Below are 14,291 nucleotides of genomic sequence, written 5' to 3' on the forward strand. Positions count from 1 at the left end.
GAAAGCATTCCATACATTGAAACCTCCACATATGAAATATAAAGTCTTGAAATTTATAAATTATAGTACAAACTATTTTCATTATCTTTCATTTGTCTTATTTATTACAAACTCGCCTAGTGCTTGTGTAATATCATTCAAGGTACAAATTACTGTTCAATTTTGTGAACTTTTTTTTTTCCCATGAAACTCATTCTAGATACAGGCATTTTTTCCCCCAAGCTGACTCTTCTAAATTATGTTTTAATTAAAATGAAATGAAGGTTTATAAATTTGCAGTTTGTGATATGTTAAATCTCTGTTTCATATCATATCTCAAGTATTCTGACATTTATTTCTAAATCATTGCTTTGTCTCTGATCAACCATAACTTTTACAATGCATTTACTGTTTCATATGAATTATACAAGCAGAGTTTCAGTCCCCATGAACTCTCAGCTACTGTTGCACAAGGATTTTGGAAAAAAAAAAAAAAAGAAATAGTAATGCTCACCTCTCCATAGCTCATTTGGGGAGAATACTACCTAAATTTGTTCCTAATGCAAGATTGAAATTAATCTTGATTTCTCATCAAATGTACAAGGATTTTACAATATAGTTCGTAATCATGTTTAATTTCTCCAGGGTACAAGTTAAGATAAACAAGTCACTGACAGTGTTTATCTATAAATAGAGCAGATGGTGTGGGACTGAGGTTAGTTATCAACTTTGCTGACTTTAATTTCATGGTTATAAAACGCTGTAAACCTCACTGTTTATAAAAGGCAGGGAAGGAACTCCAGTGGGCTTCAGTAGCCAAGAAACCCTCAGTAACATTAATCTCTCTAACTGATATTCGGTATCCTCCTAGGGTGCAATATTTAAGATTGTGGAGTGATTGCTAGACGCATTTAAATTTTCACTGGGATAATTAGCTAACATTTCTGTCATTGATCTATTATAAATTTGTTAATGAGTTCTATGTGAGAGAAATTTAGTAAATGAGATGATTCTTTCTAAACTCTGCTAGGTGAGTGTTTAACAATTAAGGCAGTTACATATCTAAAAAAAGCCTTTTTTGTTTCAAAATAATACTTTTTTCTTTTGCAAAGATGAACTGTAACACCCAACTAGACTAAATGTACTTAGGGATAGAATTTCATAAGGAAAAACCATAGCATCATTTAAATAATTAATCATCTAATGTATATTGTATATATTTAGGCCATGAATACAGCTACAACTTTTTTTAAAAAAGGTCATAGAACGTAAAAAGAAGTAAAACTATTGATTCTTCATATTCTGAATTGATTTAAATACACAATTTTATTGTGATCATTTATTTTGCTAAAGGTCTGTATGATCAATGTGATTAAAATTAATTTTTTTTCAAGGACCCCTTATAAAAAAAGTATTATTTAAAATTTCTCATTTTTCCCTTTTCAACTTTATAGTGAATACAAAAGTAATTTTACAATCACAAAAGTAAAAAATAATTCACAAGTTCTACCTCTATTACTTTTACATCCTTAAGTGGTTTATTTTGCATTCTAACAAGGGGGAGGCTTTTTTTTTTTTTTTCTAAAGTCAGAGTCTTGCATTTTCACCCAGGCTGGAGTGTAGTGGCTTGATCACAGCTACTTCAATTTGGAACGCCTGGGCTCAAGTGATCCTCACACCTCAGCCTCCAGAGAAGTTAGGACTACAAGTGTGCACCACCATGCCCAGCTATTCTTTAAACTTTTTAGAGGTGGGATCTTGCTATGTTGGCCAGGCTGGCTTCAAACTCCTGGGCTCAAGTGATCTTCCCACGTTAGCCTTCCAAAGTGCTGGTATTACAGGCATCAGCCACGTTGGAGGTTTCTTAAATAGATGGTAATCCAATATGCAAGTTGGAGACTAAAACTATTTTTTAAAATGTCTTAACTGTATTTGAGTTTAGACCCTCTGAGAATGAGTTTTCTAATGACAAAATCCTCACTTTTCTAGTCTTGTATTGGGCTGCTGCTTTCTAACCCACTCTGGGAGGTTTACTACTGGTCTGAAACTCCAATGTATCTGTCTACCGATTATTGTTAACATAGTGCTCAAATCTTGGCTCCCAATAAGCTGTCTTCTGAACAGCAGCAGCCCTGGGTGGAGAGATAACTGAATGGAACATTTGGCAATAAAGTCATGTACCTCGTAAGGACATTCTGGTCAATGACAGACAGACAGACAGACAGACTATACATCAGTGGTCCCATAAGATTATAATACCGTATTTTTTATAGTATCTTTTCTATGTTTATATGTTTAAATATGCAAATATTTACCATTGCATTAAAGTTGCCTGAAGTATTTAGTACAATAGCACACACTGTGCGTGTTTGTAGCCTAAAAGCAAAGGCTATATTATATAGCCTAGGCATGTGGTAGGCTATACCACCCAGGTTGGTGTAAGTAACACTCTGTGATGTTCATACAAGCACAAAATCGACTAAGCATGCATTTTTCAGTGCATATCCCCATCATTAAGCAATGCATGACTGTAGATTTTCTTATCTCCCTTCCTGCTCAGAGTCTGTTGTCACTAGTTTTCATATCCCACTGTTTGATACATTCATTTTTGTAAACAACTGTCTACTTTTGGTTAGTGTCAGGTCTCAAAAATGCATGAAGCATCTATAACAGAAGACAGCAACCTCTCTAAAATGGAAGCTTTATCTCATTTTTCTTACTGCCTCAAAACCAACTTTAACCTTCATTACATAAATTGGTTACTAAACTATTGGTATGTTTGACATTCATATTTGTGTCCAATTAAGTCAAAACTCGGAGTGATTTCACTTTAAAGTTATTGATAAAAATCACCTAAAAGAGATCTATCGGTTAATTTTAACAATTGCATCTTTCTGTTGTTAAAGTAGAAAAGCCAGAGAAAAGACTGTCCTCACAGGGAAAGATTTCTTTTTATGACCTGGTCACTCTAAAGCATAATTTCTAAAGTTGTGAGCTGTTGGAAACTGGTGGGAATGTATTTCTCAGAAACATGGCCAAGAAGACTAGCACCTCAGAATGGCCAGGAATAGCTCTGAAGGGAGGCAAAAATAGGTAACAGGAGAAACTGAAGTTCTAGCTAATGGAGAGAAAAAGAGACAGAACAAGGGAAAAAAGCAAAACTAGGTATTCCAGTATCTGAGTGCAGAGGTACATTAAAATAATCACTTTTGTAAAGAAAGGATATTTTTCAATATCCCAAAGATGGCCTAAAGTTACCATCTTTTATTTTTCTTGTCTGTATATAAGATACAATGATTTATGTTATAAAATATAATCATTGTACTAATCTTGGTTTGCAAAACATAAAAGTTTATACAGGGAAATTATCTGATTAAAAGGGGAAAAACAGGCATTAAAATTTAAGAAAATTGTTCCTAGTTTTATTCAAATCTATCAGATTAAAATAATGTAATAGAAATAAATTGCTGCTTTAAAAGATAAAGCAAATTGTAATCCATAAAATTAAAATAATGTATGATATGTAACTAATCTCATTTTTATAATATTCTTTCAGATTATCCAACCCTGTCTAATGTCAAAGGCATGGCATTGTATACAAGAAAACATGCAAACAAAATCACTTTAACTGGATTTCATTCCCCCTTCAATGGTCAGTTAAAAATCAATCCTCTATAATATTTATATTATTTATTTCCTCTAAAAATCCAGTGACTATTTTCTCTTAATCTTTTTTTTTCTAGGAGAAGTAATCTATGCTGCCATGTGCATGACAGTCACCTGTGGAATCCTTCTCTTGGTTATGGTCAAGCTTAGGTAACTGAATATGAATTAGAAAGGAAGGCCTGAAAGGGAGTCACTTAGCTGTGTTAAAGCATGTTGCACAATGGCTGAGCTTACAAAGAGCCTGAGAATGAAAGCTTCTCTGTTAAGACATACTAAATCAAGTTTTATGTGGCATAGGTCCATGGAAACGTTACTTTCAGTCTTCCTATTTAAGGAAAATGTGATCATAGGAGATTTTTTATGTTGCATTTTATAAGCACATATGCATTGTATGTTCCTTCCAATTAAACTCTTATCAATCTTTCCCCTTGGCTTCCCTACCAAATCCAAATTGAACTTTGCTGCATTTGTTATTCGAATCATTTGCGTGATTGACAGGTTCACATAACTGACTTATTGTTTACTGCATACAGTTTATATTTACCTGAAGATGTATTCTTCACTCTAATTTCTTATATGCTAATACATTTCATTCATTTTTAATAGGCAATTATTGAAAAAGACATTTAATAAGGCCTCACAGAGTGCCCCTAGAAAGACATTACCATTGCCTGACATTAATTTATTCTCCAATCTTGGCAGCTTTTATTGCTGGAATGTAGTAATGCTCCAGCAGGCATGTGAGACATTGAGATGAGATATACATCAACCTCTAGATTTCTAAATGTCTAGTGTTTAAAATTTTTCCACTTATTTAACATTTACAACTATACATAAAATAGTGTAGACTTGCCTTTAATTAAAAAAACCTCATATTTAAACATCAATCATGTTCCTTTTCTTATTCTTTATATATATGGGTACATGTCTGTAAAATTTGAGTAACATAAATGTTAATGAAGAAATATACATAAGTGTGTATACAGCCATATATACACGTAAGTACATACACAAACTATATCAGTAAGATTGGGCCTTCAGAGGAACAGAAGTATTCACCGGAGATTTACCTTATGACATCTGACACCTAGAAAGATTAATTCAGTCAACTATACAATGCATGTAAACATATCTTGCTCCTCCAGAGATCTCAGACTTAAAAAGGCCTTGACAATTAGGCAAATAAAAGACTGGCATGAGAAGGTGTATGGTGATACCAAGGGGTCAGGTACATACGGACATCCTAATTTATTTATTTTTAAATGCAATGCCAGCTAAACAAAATGTATCCACTGTTTGGACCCAATCCCTCTAAGCATTTAATCTGATGTTAACTAAAACCAGTACCAAAACACACTGCTTTTCTCCAAGGCCTTAAAAGTTATATTTGTATGAGAAGACATTCCATGGGTTCTAAGCTATGGGTTGAAAGCCAAATAATTAGAGTCCATTGCTAAGAGGGAAAAATAGCATTTGGAATTTATTAAAGTTTACTTTATTTGGTTTGAAGTACCTGAAAACACTGTTTATTTACTGTTCCTTCCTAGATATTCCATGACAAACATTGTTACAAAAAAATATGGACAGTTTTCTGGCCCAGCAAAAACATCTTACTTTAATGGTTCTCAATCTTTACTTCTTAACTACATACAGAATGTATAAAATTTACACCTGTTCCATGATCCCACTGGTTTTTAGATACTACTGTTGTGCTACAGATATAAGGTATAGACTACTCATAATTCCCTATTTATTTGCTGTAACTTCATCTTTTTTCTCACCTGCATAGAAGGCATATCCCTTTTTTGGATGGCAGTGGGGGTGTTATTATTATGGACAAATATTTTGAATTTATTCTAATGTGTATTTTAAAGCAAATTATTCATACTATTAAATATATTTGTATTTAGTTACAAATTATTTTCGTATAATTTAAAATTTATCATAATGTGTAATCTGAAAACTCCAGGCCCAGGATAAAAGAGACAAAATTTAAAGCCATTATAAAAAGAACAAACTGAAACAGAAGCATCATTGGCAACAAAACCTGTGTTGCCCCACACCTGGAGATAAATAATGCTCCCTAAAGAAAGAAGAATGGTTGCTATTTCAGACATTGTTCACTCACCTAATGGTCAAGCCTAACCCATGTGAATACCTGTCTTCTGTAAGGAATAAGATAGTTGCATTTGTTTCATGTTATGCTATATTCAAATAGCCCTGAGCCTTCAAAGAAGTTTGCAGAGAAACAATTAAAAATTTAAATATTTGTGAAAAGAAAGGACTTTCTAAAAAATGATTACTTGGACATCATAGTTAAAGGTGTGATGCTCCCTAGAAAGACAATATGATATTTTACTATTGGAACTTTACATTCTGGAACTTGATTATTTTTTCCTCCAGGTGCAGACTCCAGCAAAAATGCAAACACAACACAAGCACATTTATGAAATCCTTAAAATGGCATGTTGTTAACTTTTACTTTTATTTTATACAGAACTTCCAGAATATCAAGTAAAGCAAGAGATCCTTCACCGATCCAAATACCTGGAAAACTCTGATTCATTAGGAGTCATGGACCCATAACAATCACTCTTTTCTCTGCTTTTCTTCTCTCCTCTTTTCTTCTCTCCTCTTTTCTCCTCTCCTCTCCTCTCTTCTCCTCTCCTCCCCTCCCCTCTCTGTTTCTGTTTCTTTTTCTTTTCCTTTTTGAGGCGGAGTTTTGCTCTTGTTGCCCAGGCTGGAGTGCAATTGCTCAATCTCGGTTCACTGCAACCTCTGCCTCCCAGGTTCAAGCGATTTTCCTGCCTCAGCCTCCTGAGTAGCTGGGGATTACAGGTACCCGCCACCACGCCCAGCTAATTTTTTTGTATTTTTAGTAGAGATGGGGTTTCGCCAAATTGGCCAGGGTGGTCTCAAACTCCTGACCTCAGGTGATCCACCTGCTTCGGCCTCCCAAAGTGCTGGGATTACAGGCGTAAGCAACCATGTCGAGCCAACAATCACTTTCTTTAAAGCAAATCCTACAGCCAGTCAACACACTATTCCATCTGTCATCGAGAAGGAAAACGTTAAAATAGACTTAAAAATATTGCTTTATTAATATAATAAAAAAGCAAAAATATTAAAAAAATTTTAAAAAGCATATAATAATATGGCATGATGATGTTTTTTTTTCTTAATACTCAAGAAAAAATATATGGTGGTATCTTTTACAACACTGGAACAGAAATAAAGTTTCCCTTCAAGGCAAAAAGTGTTATCCCAAGTCACATTTTGCATAATTTGCTTTATGATGAATATAAATGCATATCATATTAATTATTTGCATCATAATATGACATAGTTAGCAGGTTTTCTGATCAATTACATAAGTTCCCATTAACTTGCCAAGAAAAGTTAATACATATATCCAGTGTCTGTGTTATTTGTATATTTTCGACCATTTTGAAATCAGTCACTAACATATTAGCATTGACTTTAAGTTCCTATATATATTTGATGAAATGAAAGCCTTAAAAAATTGGAAGTGACATGTTTGAATTTTGTAATTTGAATACTATTGAATTTTACTTTTTGACCTTGATATCTTCATTTTACTCCCATAAAATGTAAAACAACTACACTGGCTGAAAGAAAGTCAACGTGCACTTCAATAATCATAGATTTTTGTGAATTAAATCTTTCTAGGCTAATTATGAGGAACTTCTGCAATAATAAAGTAACACCATAATTGTTACTTTTTATAATGTTCCTATACTGTGACTTTTGGCCTGGTTTGACATCAGAGTATAATTGTGATTAGAAAATTGTAGAAAATATGTTTATTAGTTAGAATTTTAATACATATTTGCTTTTCAACTGCCTGCAATTATGCTAGTACCTATTACTCAGAATAACCATGAGGTTGTATTATCTATAGTGGCACAGAGGCACAAATATTCAATAACCTGAGGATATCATACTAACCATGGCGTATTTACAATTAAAATTCAAATATTTTCTGCTCATTTGGTCTCATTTCTATTGCTATTCACTACACTTCAGATTAAACTGTCTACATTAAATTAAATTTGGAGTTAACATTTGGCTATGTTTACTTAAAGTAATTGAGAAGCCATCGTTTATCTTTTAAAACAGAGAAGAATAAATTGATGAGTCACAGATGTTTCTCAAGGAGTTCTATATATTCCAGTGGCTAATGCAGAGTATTAACATGAAGAGAATGCAGAGATTTCCTTCTCCAAATCACTGCCATTTAATTTAGGCTTGGTAATGTCTGGGAAAATGCAAACTGTTCTCTGGAAAACTGAGAAAAGGAGTCAAGTTCCTTCTAGAAACATGCTTGTGTTGAGCAGAGAAGGGGAGAACAGAGTGTAAAATGGATGGCATCCCTAGGAAACAGAATCTTGTCTCTTAGGACAGCAGGAATAAATAGGCAAAACCACAGAAGGGGGAATCAGCATGAAGCATTTAGGGAACACTAAATAGTCACCTGTCTCTAGAGCAGAGAGTCCAAATTGAGAAAGTGTAGGACATACAGCTAGTAAACATCAGGACTAAGACACTGAGATACCAGGCTGAGGAGACACTATTAAAGTGGAGTGTGGGCCTCTTAGGACATGGTCCCCATATTCGTTGTCTTCTTTTACTGTTCAGTCCTCTGGGAAGCCTTTCCTAACATTTTCTTCCCTGTAGGTCAAAGATTCTTGTTCAGTGCTTCCCAGCACCTGGTGCTCCCCCATCTTAGACTACACACTTCACTGCCGCGGCTTCATTTATTATTTTTGCTTAGTAAATTGTAAGCACCCTGATTGAGTCTGTTGGCTCATCTTTGTTTTCTATTCCTTAGCACATAGTGTATGCTCAATAAATAAGTGTTCAGTGACAGAATTGCTTCATTTGGAATCCTACAAAGTGCTGCAAAATAATTTTAAGCAGATTTTTGAATAAAATAAGTTATGCCGGCAGACATAGAAATGGTGGACTATAAAAGACTAAAACTGATGCTGAAGAGACTGCTTTAAAGTGTACTAAAATAGTTAGCTAATAAATATTGGAAGCCTGCACTAATTTATTCATTCAATACTTATTTATCAAGCATATACTATGTATCAGCCACTGTACTAGGAACTGGAGATACAATCCTGAGCACAGTCTTCCAGTAAATTTGAAAAACAAAGTAAACAAGGTAATTTTTGAAAGTGATAGAAGCCATAAAGAAGTGAACAGGCTGGAGTGATGGTAGAGTGATGTGAAGAGAAAAATTAGCAGTGATGTGAGAGAATGGAAGGCACTTCATAAATCTCACAATTTAGAATCAGTGGAAACTTGGGGTCAGATATTTGTATGAGTTGAGATTGTAAGGATCATGGTGGGAATGAGTGTTGAGTATATTTTGATTTGTGCCATTAGGTAAACCATGTTGCCAGTTAGAAAACTGGCTCATACAAGTGGAACTTGGAATGGGAAAGGGGAATATGCTAGTTATTTTAGGGTCTGTTCCAATCTTCCTCCACCTCTCATACACCCCTAGGAGGCTGACATATATGCAACATAGGCCCCTTTGTCCTCTGGCTTCCATTTGGTTGTCGATAGTGAGAAATGGTAGAAAATGGGGGAGAAATTCTCCTGGACTCCTTGCTGAGATGTCCCCACAGGCCGGCTGTATCCTTGAAGTGTTTCTATCAGTGTGGCCTTTTCTACACACATCTTTCCTGGATGGCAATAAACCTTTCCAGGCCTTCTCCTTGCAGGCTTATTGGTGTTAACAGCTCAGTCATTGCCATTCCTGAGTTACTGGACTATGCCTTGAGGTTTTTCAACTACCTACACCTGTATAAAGAGTACCTAAATCAAGCATTCTTGAGTCATCCAATTTCAGAAAACTTGCAGTTTATTCTAATTGGAGTATGCCATCTGCTTCCTGTTGGTTCCCTGACTGACACTGGTAAATATTTCAAGTTTAGATCAATTGACTTCCTAACACCAGTGACATATCCATGTGGAGTCACCTAATAGTCAACTGGAAAATATGATTTTGGCACTGGTAAGTGGGATCAAGCCAAAACAATTAAATTTCAAGATGTCCAATATCTTCCTTACGTCTCTCCCCCAGATGAGAAAGCAAATTTACCATTGTGATTTCTGGGGAGAAAATGCTGTAGGATAGGACAGCCAGATCACCAGGTGGCACAGATCACAGACCTCCCTGCAGAATAATTTGACCACTGATTAAATTCCCTCCAGAGTAGTCTCTTTCCTAATAAGCTTTTGTACCCCTAGCTGCTTCTGCATATTTACCCACAGCCTCTTTTCCTTCACAGAATCCTTTCCATAAAATCCACAGGTGTTCCTGGGACCCGGGAGTCAGCCGAGCAGTACCAGCTGGAACTCTGCAAGGTGAGTCAGAAAGGTCTCTCTGGAAAGGGCTTTAGGTCAGTAGGAAAACAGGGACTTTGTGGTTACTCCAAAGCTGAGGCTTGTGTCTGTTCCTACTTTTGAATTCCCTGTGAGAGTCCTGAGAAACAGATCTTGGGGTTATTAAAACATGCATCCTTTTTCATTGCCATGTACAGTGAAATGAATACAAATGACTTGAGTGAATGGAATATTTCTTTTTTATTTTTTAGAATAAAAATATTCTAAATTTTTCAAATTGTGAGCTCAACAAACGCAGGAATCAAATCTGAGTGACTAATGGTCAAACGATGACACCACTGCTTTAAAGGCAGCGCCGGGTTGGCATGTACCCTGTGTGAACCAACAGTGCAATTTTTACGTATCCCTGTCTGCTTGCTCTGTTCTTTCACAACTTGTTCCCCCTCAGAACTCTGAGATGAATACCATCTGGGCTGCAATGATTTACTGCACTGGAGTTTCTCAAGTTGTTCCCAAAGTGCCTCTTTGAGGCTTCAATGTCTATTCAGACCACACTGATTGCACCCCAAAACTTAGGGTGATAGAATTGGTGTTTCCAAAACCTTAGACAAGCCAATTGCAATAAATGTATCTTTAATAAGAGTTTCCATAATACAGTTGTTTATAATCTTGGTTCTACTAAGAAGGAAACGTGCCTTCAAAACACAGTGGTTTAAAATTATGTTTTGGCAATATTGTCGGATTTAAATATAGATAATAGAGTCATAAAACATCATAAAACTATAGAGGTTCTCCATCTAGTGCATATAATTACATTAATGTGTCTATGAATTATAATATATAACTATCTTGGGTATAGTGGATTACTTAATATTTGCATATAATTTTAAAATCTATACCAGTGGCACTAGAGACATAATTAGGTATATTTTCTAAATATTTTATGTCTGGGTAAAAACAATTATAAATATAAAACAGCCATCTTTCAAGTAAAATGTTCATTTGTAAACCCAGTTTGCTTTGGATATATGTATATAGTACATAATAAGCAGAGATTTTGATTCACAGCTTAATGCTTTTTAACATAAAACTTACATGTTTTATTTTCTATGGATATACATGCTTAAAAGAAGTTAAGGAGAATATATTCTCATAGTTACCCAAAAGCTGTCTATTACTTTCCATAAAATAATATTGGAAGACAGAAAAATTCTGTATATTTATTTAGGGTGGCAAACAGTCAAACAAAATTACATTAAAATATTTTTGAGATTTCACTTGATTTTTCTAATGTAAGTTACATGGCTGGTTTTGCAGAAGTTACATGACTGGTTTTGCAGAAGTCTATTTTTATAAGGTCAGTATAATTAAATGCTTAGTGAATGCTTAATTCTATGTGTTACATCTTTTTATTTTTTTTTTTGAGACAGAGTCTTGCTCTGTTGCCCAGGCTGGAGTGCAGTGGCTCAATCTTGGCTCACTGCAACCTCCGCCTCCCGGGATCAAGCAATTCTCCTGCCTCAGCCTCCCGAATAGCTGGGATTACAGGTGCCCCCACCACGCATGGCTAATTTTTGTATTTTTAGTAGAGACAGGGTTTCACCATATTGGCCAGGCTGGTCTCAAACTCCTGACCTTATGATCTACCCACCTCGGCCTCCCAAAGTGTTAGGATTACGAGTGTGAGCCACCACGCCCAGCCTCATTCTTTTAATACTTGGAAATAAATGTAATTTTTACTCTTCTGCCTGAAAATTCTAATTTAATGAGTATTGAAGATAATATGCCTCTTAAGAGTAGCAGAAGGTATTAAAAAGGAAATGTAAACATAAGAAAAGGAGTAGTCATAAATTCAAAGGTGGAACACATATCTACAAACATCACATACTCATTACAGTATAATTATTTTAATCAGTGGGATTACAGAAAATAGTAAAAGGAACTAAACTATGTAAGATAATTCTACATGCTTTACATACATTATGTAGTTTAATTTTGACACAAACTCTGTGCTAATTGTCTATTTACAGAATTAAAAAAAAAACAAAAACTCTGATAATTAAAGAAGTTAAGCAATTTCCCAAGCTTCAGAGCAGAAAATTGGTAACTGAGGACAGATATATCACATTTCAAAATCTTCCATCTTAATTTCTAAGCTTTATCACCAGCCATCTCCAGCTGTATTATGTAATTATTTTATTTATTTATTTATTATTATTATACTTTAGGTTTTAGGGTACATGTGCGCAATGTGCAGGTTAGTTACATATGCATACATGTGCCATGCTGGTGCGCTGCACCCACTAACTCGTCATCTAGCATTAGGTATATCTCCCAATGTTATCCCTCCCCCTTCCCCTGCCCCACGACAGTCCCCAGTGTGTGATGTTCCTCTTCCTGTGTCCATGTGTTCTCATTGTTCAATTCCCACCTATGAGTGAGAATATGCGGTGTTTGGTTTTTTGTTCTTGCGATAGTTTACTGAGAATGATGATTTCCAATTTCATCCATGTCCCTACAAAGGACATGAACTCATCATTTTTGATGGCTGCATAGTATTCCGTGGTGTATACGTGCCACATTTTCTTAATCCAGTCTATCATTGTTGGACATTTAGGTTGGTTCCAAGTCTTTGCTATTGTGAATAATGCTGCAGTAAACATACCATCTCACACCAGTTAGAATGGCAATCATTAAAAAGTCAGGAAACAACAGGTGCTGGAGAGGATGTGGAGAAATAGGAACACTTTTACACTGTTGGTGGGACTGTAAACTAGCTCAACCATTGTGGAAGTCAGTGTGGCGATTCCTCAGGGATCTAGAACTAGAAATACCATTTGACCCAGCCATCCCATTACTGGGTATATACCCAAAGGACTATAAATTATGCTGCTATAAAGACACATGCACACATATGTTTATTGCGGCATTATTCACAATTATGTAATTCTTATACTTTAAAAAAGGACCAGGAAATATCTATTTTAAATATTCTTCTCTGAAGTATTATCATTATTAACGTGCATGTCTGAATCACATGTATGAGGTGGAATACTTTTACCTGTAATTGAAAATCCTAATAAAAAATACATAATTCCTATAACATAAATTCCAGATGAAAGCATCTGTAGGATCGGTGAACTTAACGGCTCAATGATATCTTCAAGGACTGGAATTTTTCTTTTCTGCCATGCTTACAGTTGCTGAGTGGATGGTACAGTTCAGGATTTATTTGAAGACATAGAAACAAAGGAATTCAAATTACTGTAATTGACTTAGTCTAGTCAGAATTGACCCTGAATTACCTAGGAGAAGGGTGGAGTCCCAAACAAAATCTATTAGCAAGGATGAACAGGAGAGGGCTTTTGGGTAGGTAGCCAATAGTTTTTGCTACAAAAGTTTAGATTAACTTCGCCAATTAAATACAAAGTAAAATGGCTTCAAACAAATAAATCAGATTAGTTGGGTTTAAGTTCTACTTTTCATTTTGTTATTTGGAACAAAATAGTCCACACCTAAGACAGTGTTTCTCTATGTTGACATCTATGGAAGTGCTCAAGTTCTACCAATTTAGGATTTTCTATTTACTAATGAACAAAATTTGTCTATTATGAAAAAAAGGTTGATTTTTTTGTATTAGCAAAATAAATATCACCTTTTAAAGAAAAATTTTCCAGAGACTTGGGGATCATTCACTCATTGAGAAGGAAAGAGATTAAAGGCTATGCAGCTGACAGTTGAGCTGCAGAATACAGTGAGTAGTGGAGGAATCACCACCACCTGGGTTTCTCCTTGATATGGTTTGGCTGTGTCCCCACCCAAATCTCATCTTGAATTGTAGCTCCTATAATCTCCATGTGTCATGGGAGGCACCTAGTGGGAGGTAATTAAATCATGGGGGTGGGTTTTTCCCATGATAGTGAATAAGTCTCACAAGATTTGATGGTTTTATAAAGAGGAGTTCCCCTGCACACACTCTATTACCTGCTGCCATGTAAGACATGCCTTTGCTCCTCCTTCACCTTCAACCATGATTGTGATGCCTCCCCAGCCATGTGCAATTGTAAGTCCATTAAACCTCTTTTTCTTTATAAATTACCCAGTCTCAGGTATCCTCATAGCAGCAAGAAAATGGACTGATACACTCCTCTTTTCTGAGAATTCCATTCCACATAAAAGTACTGTTTAGACTACTTATCTATTGGCTAGACACCTTTGCCTTAGTAGCTCAGAAAGGGTAAAGGAATAAATGCTTCCCAGGTAGT

At 35.3% G+C, this 14,291-nt stretch overlaps 1 protein-coding gene across 1 annotated transcript in view; it reads left to right on the top strand.

Annotated features, from left to right (window-relative positions):
• GFRAL (GDNF family receptor alpha like) overlaps positions 1 to 6,312 on the top strand; it is a 73,906-nt gene extending 67,594 nt beyond the window's left edge. Inside the window, exons 7-9 of the mRNA XM_002817023.3 lie at positions 3,536 to 3,631; positions 3,723 to 3,795; positions 6,143 to 6,312. Of these exons, the coding sequence (XP_002817069.2) occupies positions 3,536 to 3,631; positions 3,723 to 3,795; positions 6,143 to 6,206 (233 nt within the window). The 3' untranslated portion in view covers positions 6,207 to 6,312. The remainder of the gene's footprint in view (positions 1 to 3,535; positions 3,632 to 3,722; positions 3,796 to 6,142) is intronic.
• The last annotated feature ends 7,979 nt before the right edge of the window (positions 6,313 to 14,291 follow it).

This window comes from Pongo abelii, chromosome 5, assembly GCF_028885655.2.
Source record: "Pongo abelii isolate AG06213 chromosome 5, NHGRI_mPonAbe1-v2.0_pri, whole genome shotgun sequence".
Lineage (NCBI taxonomy): Eukaryota > Metazoa > Chordata > Mammalia > Primates > Hominidae > Pongo > Pongo abelii.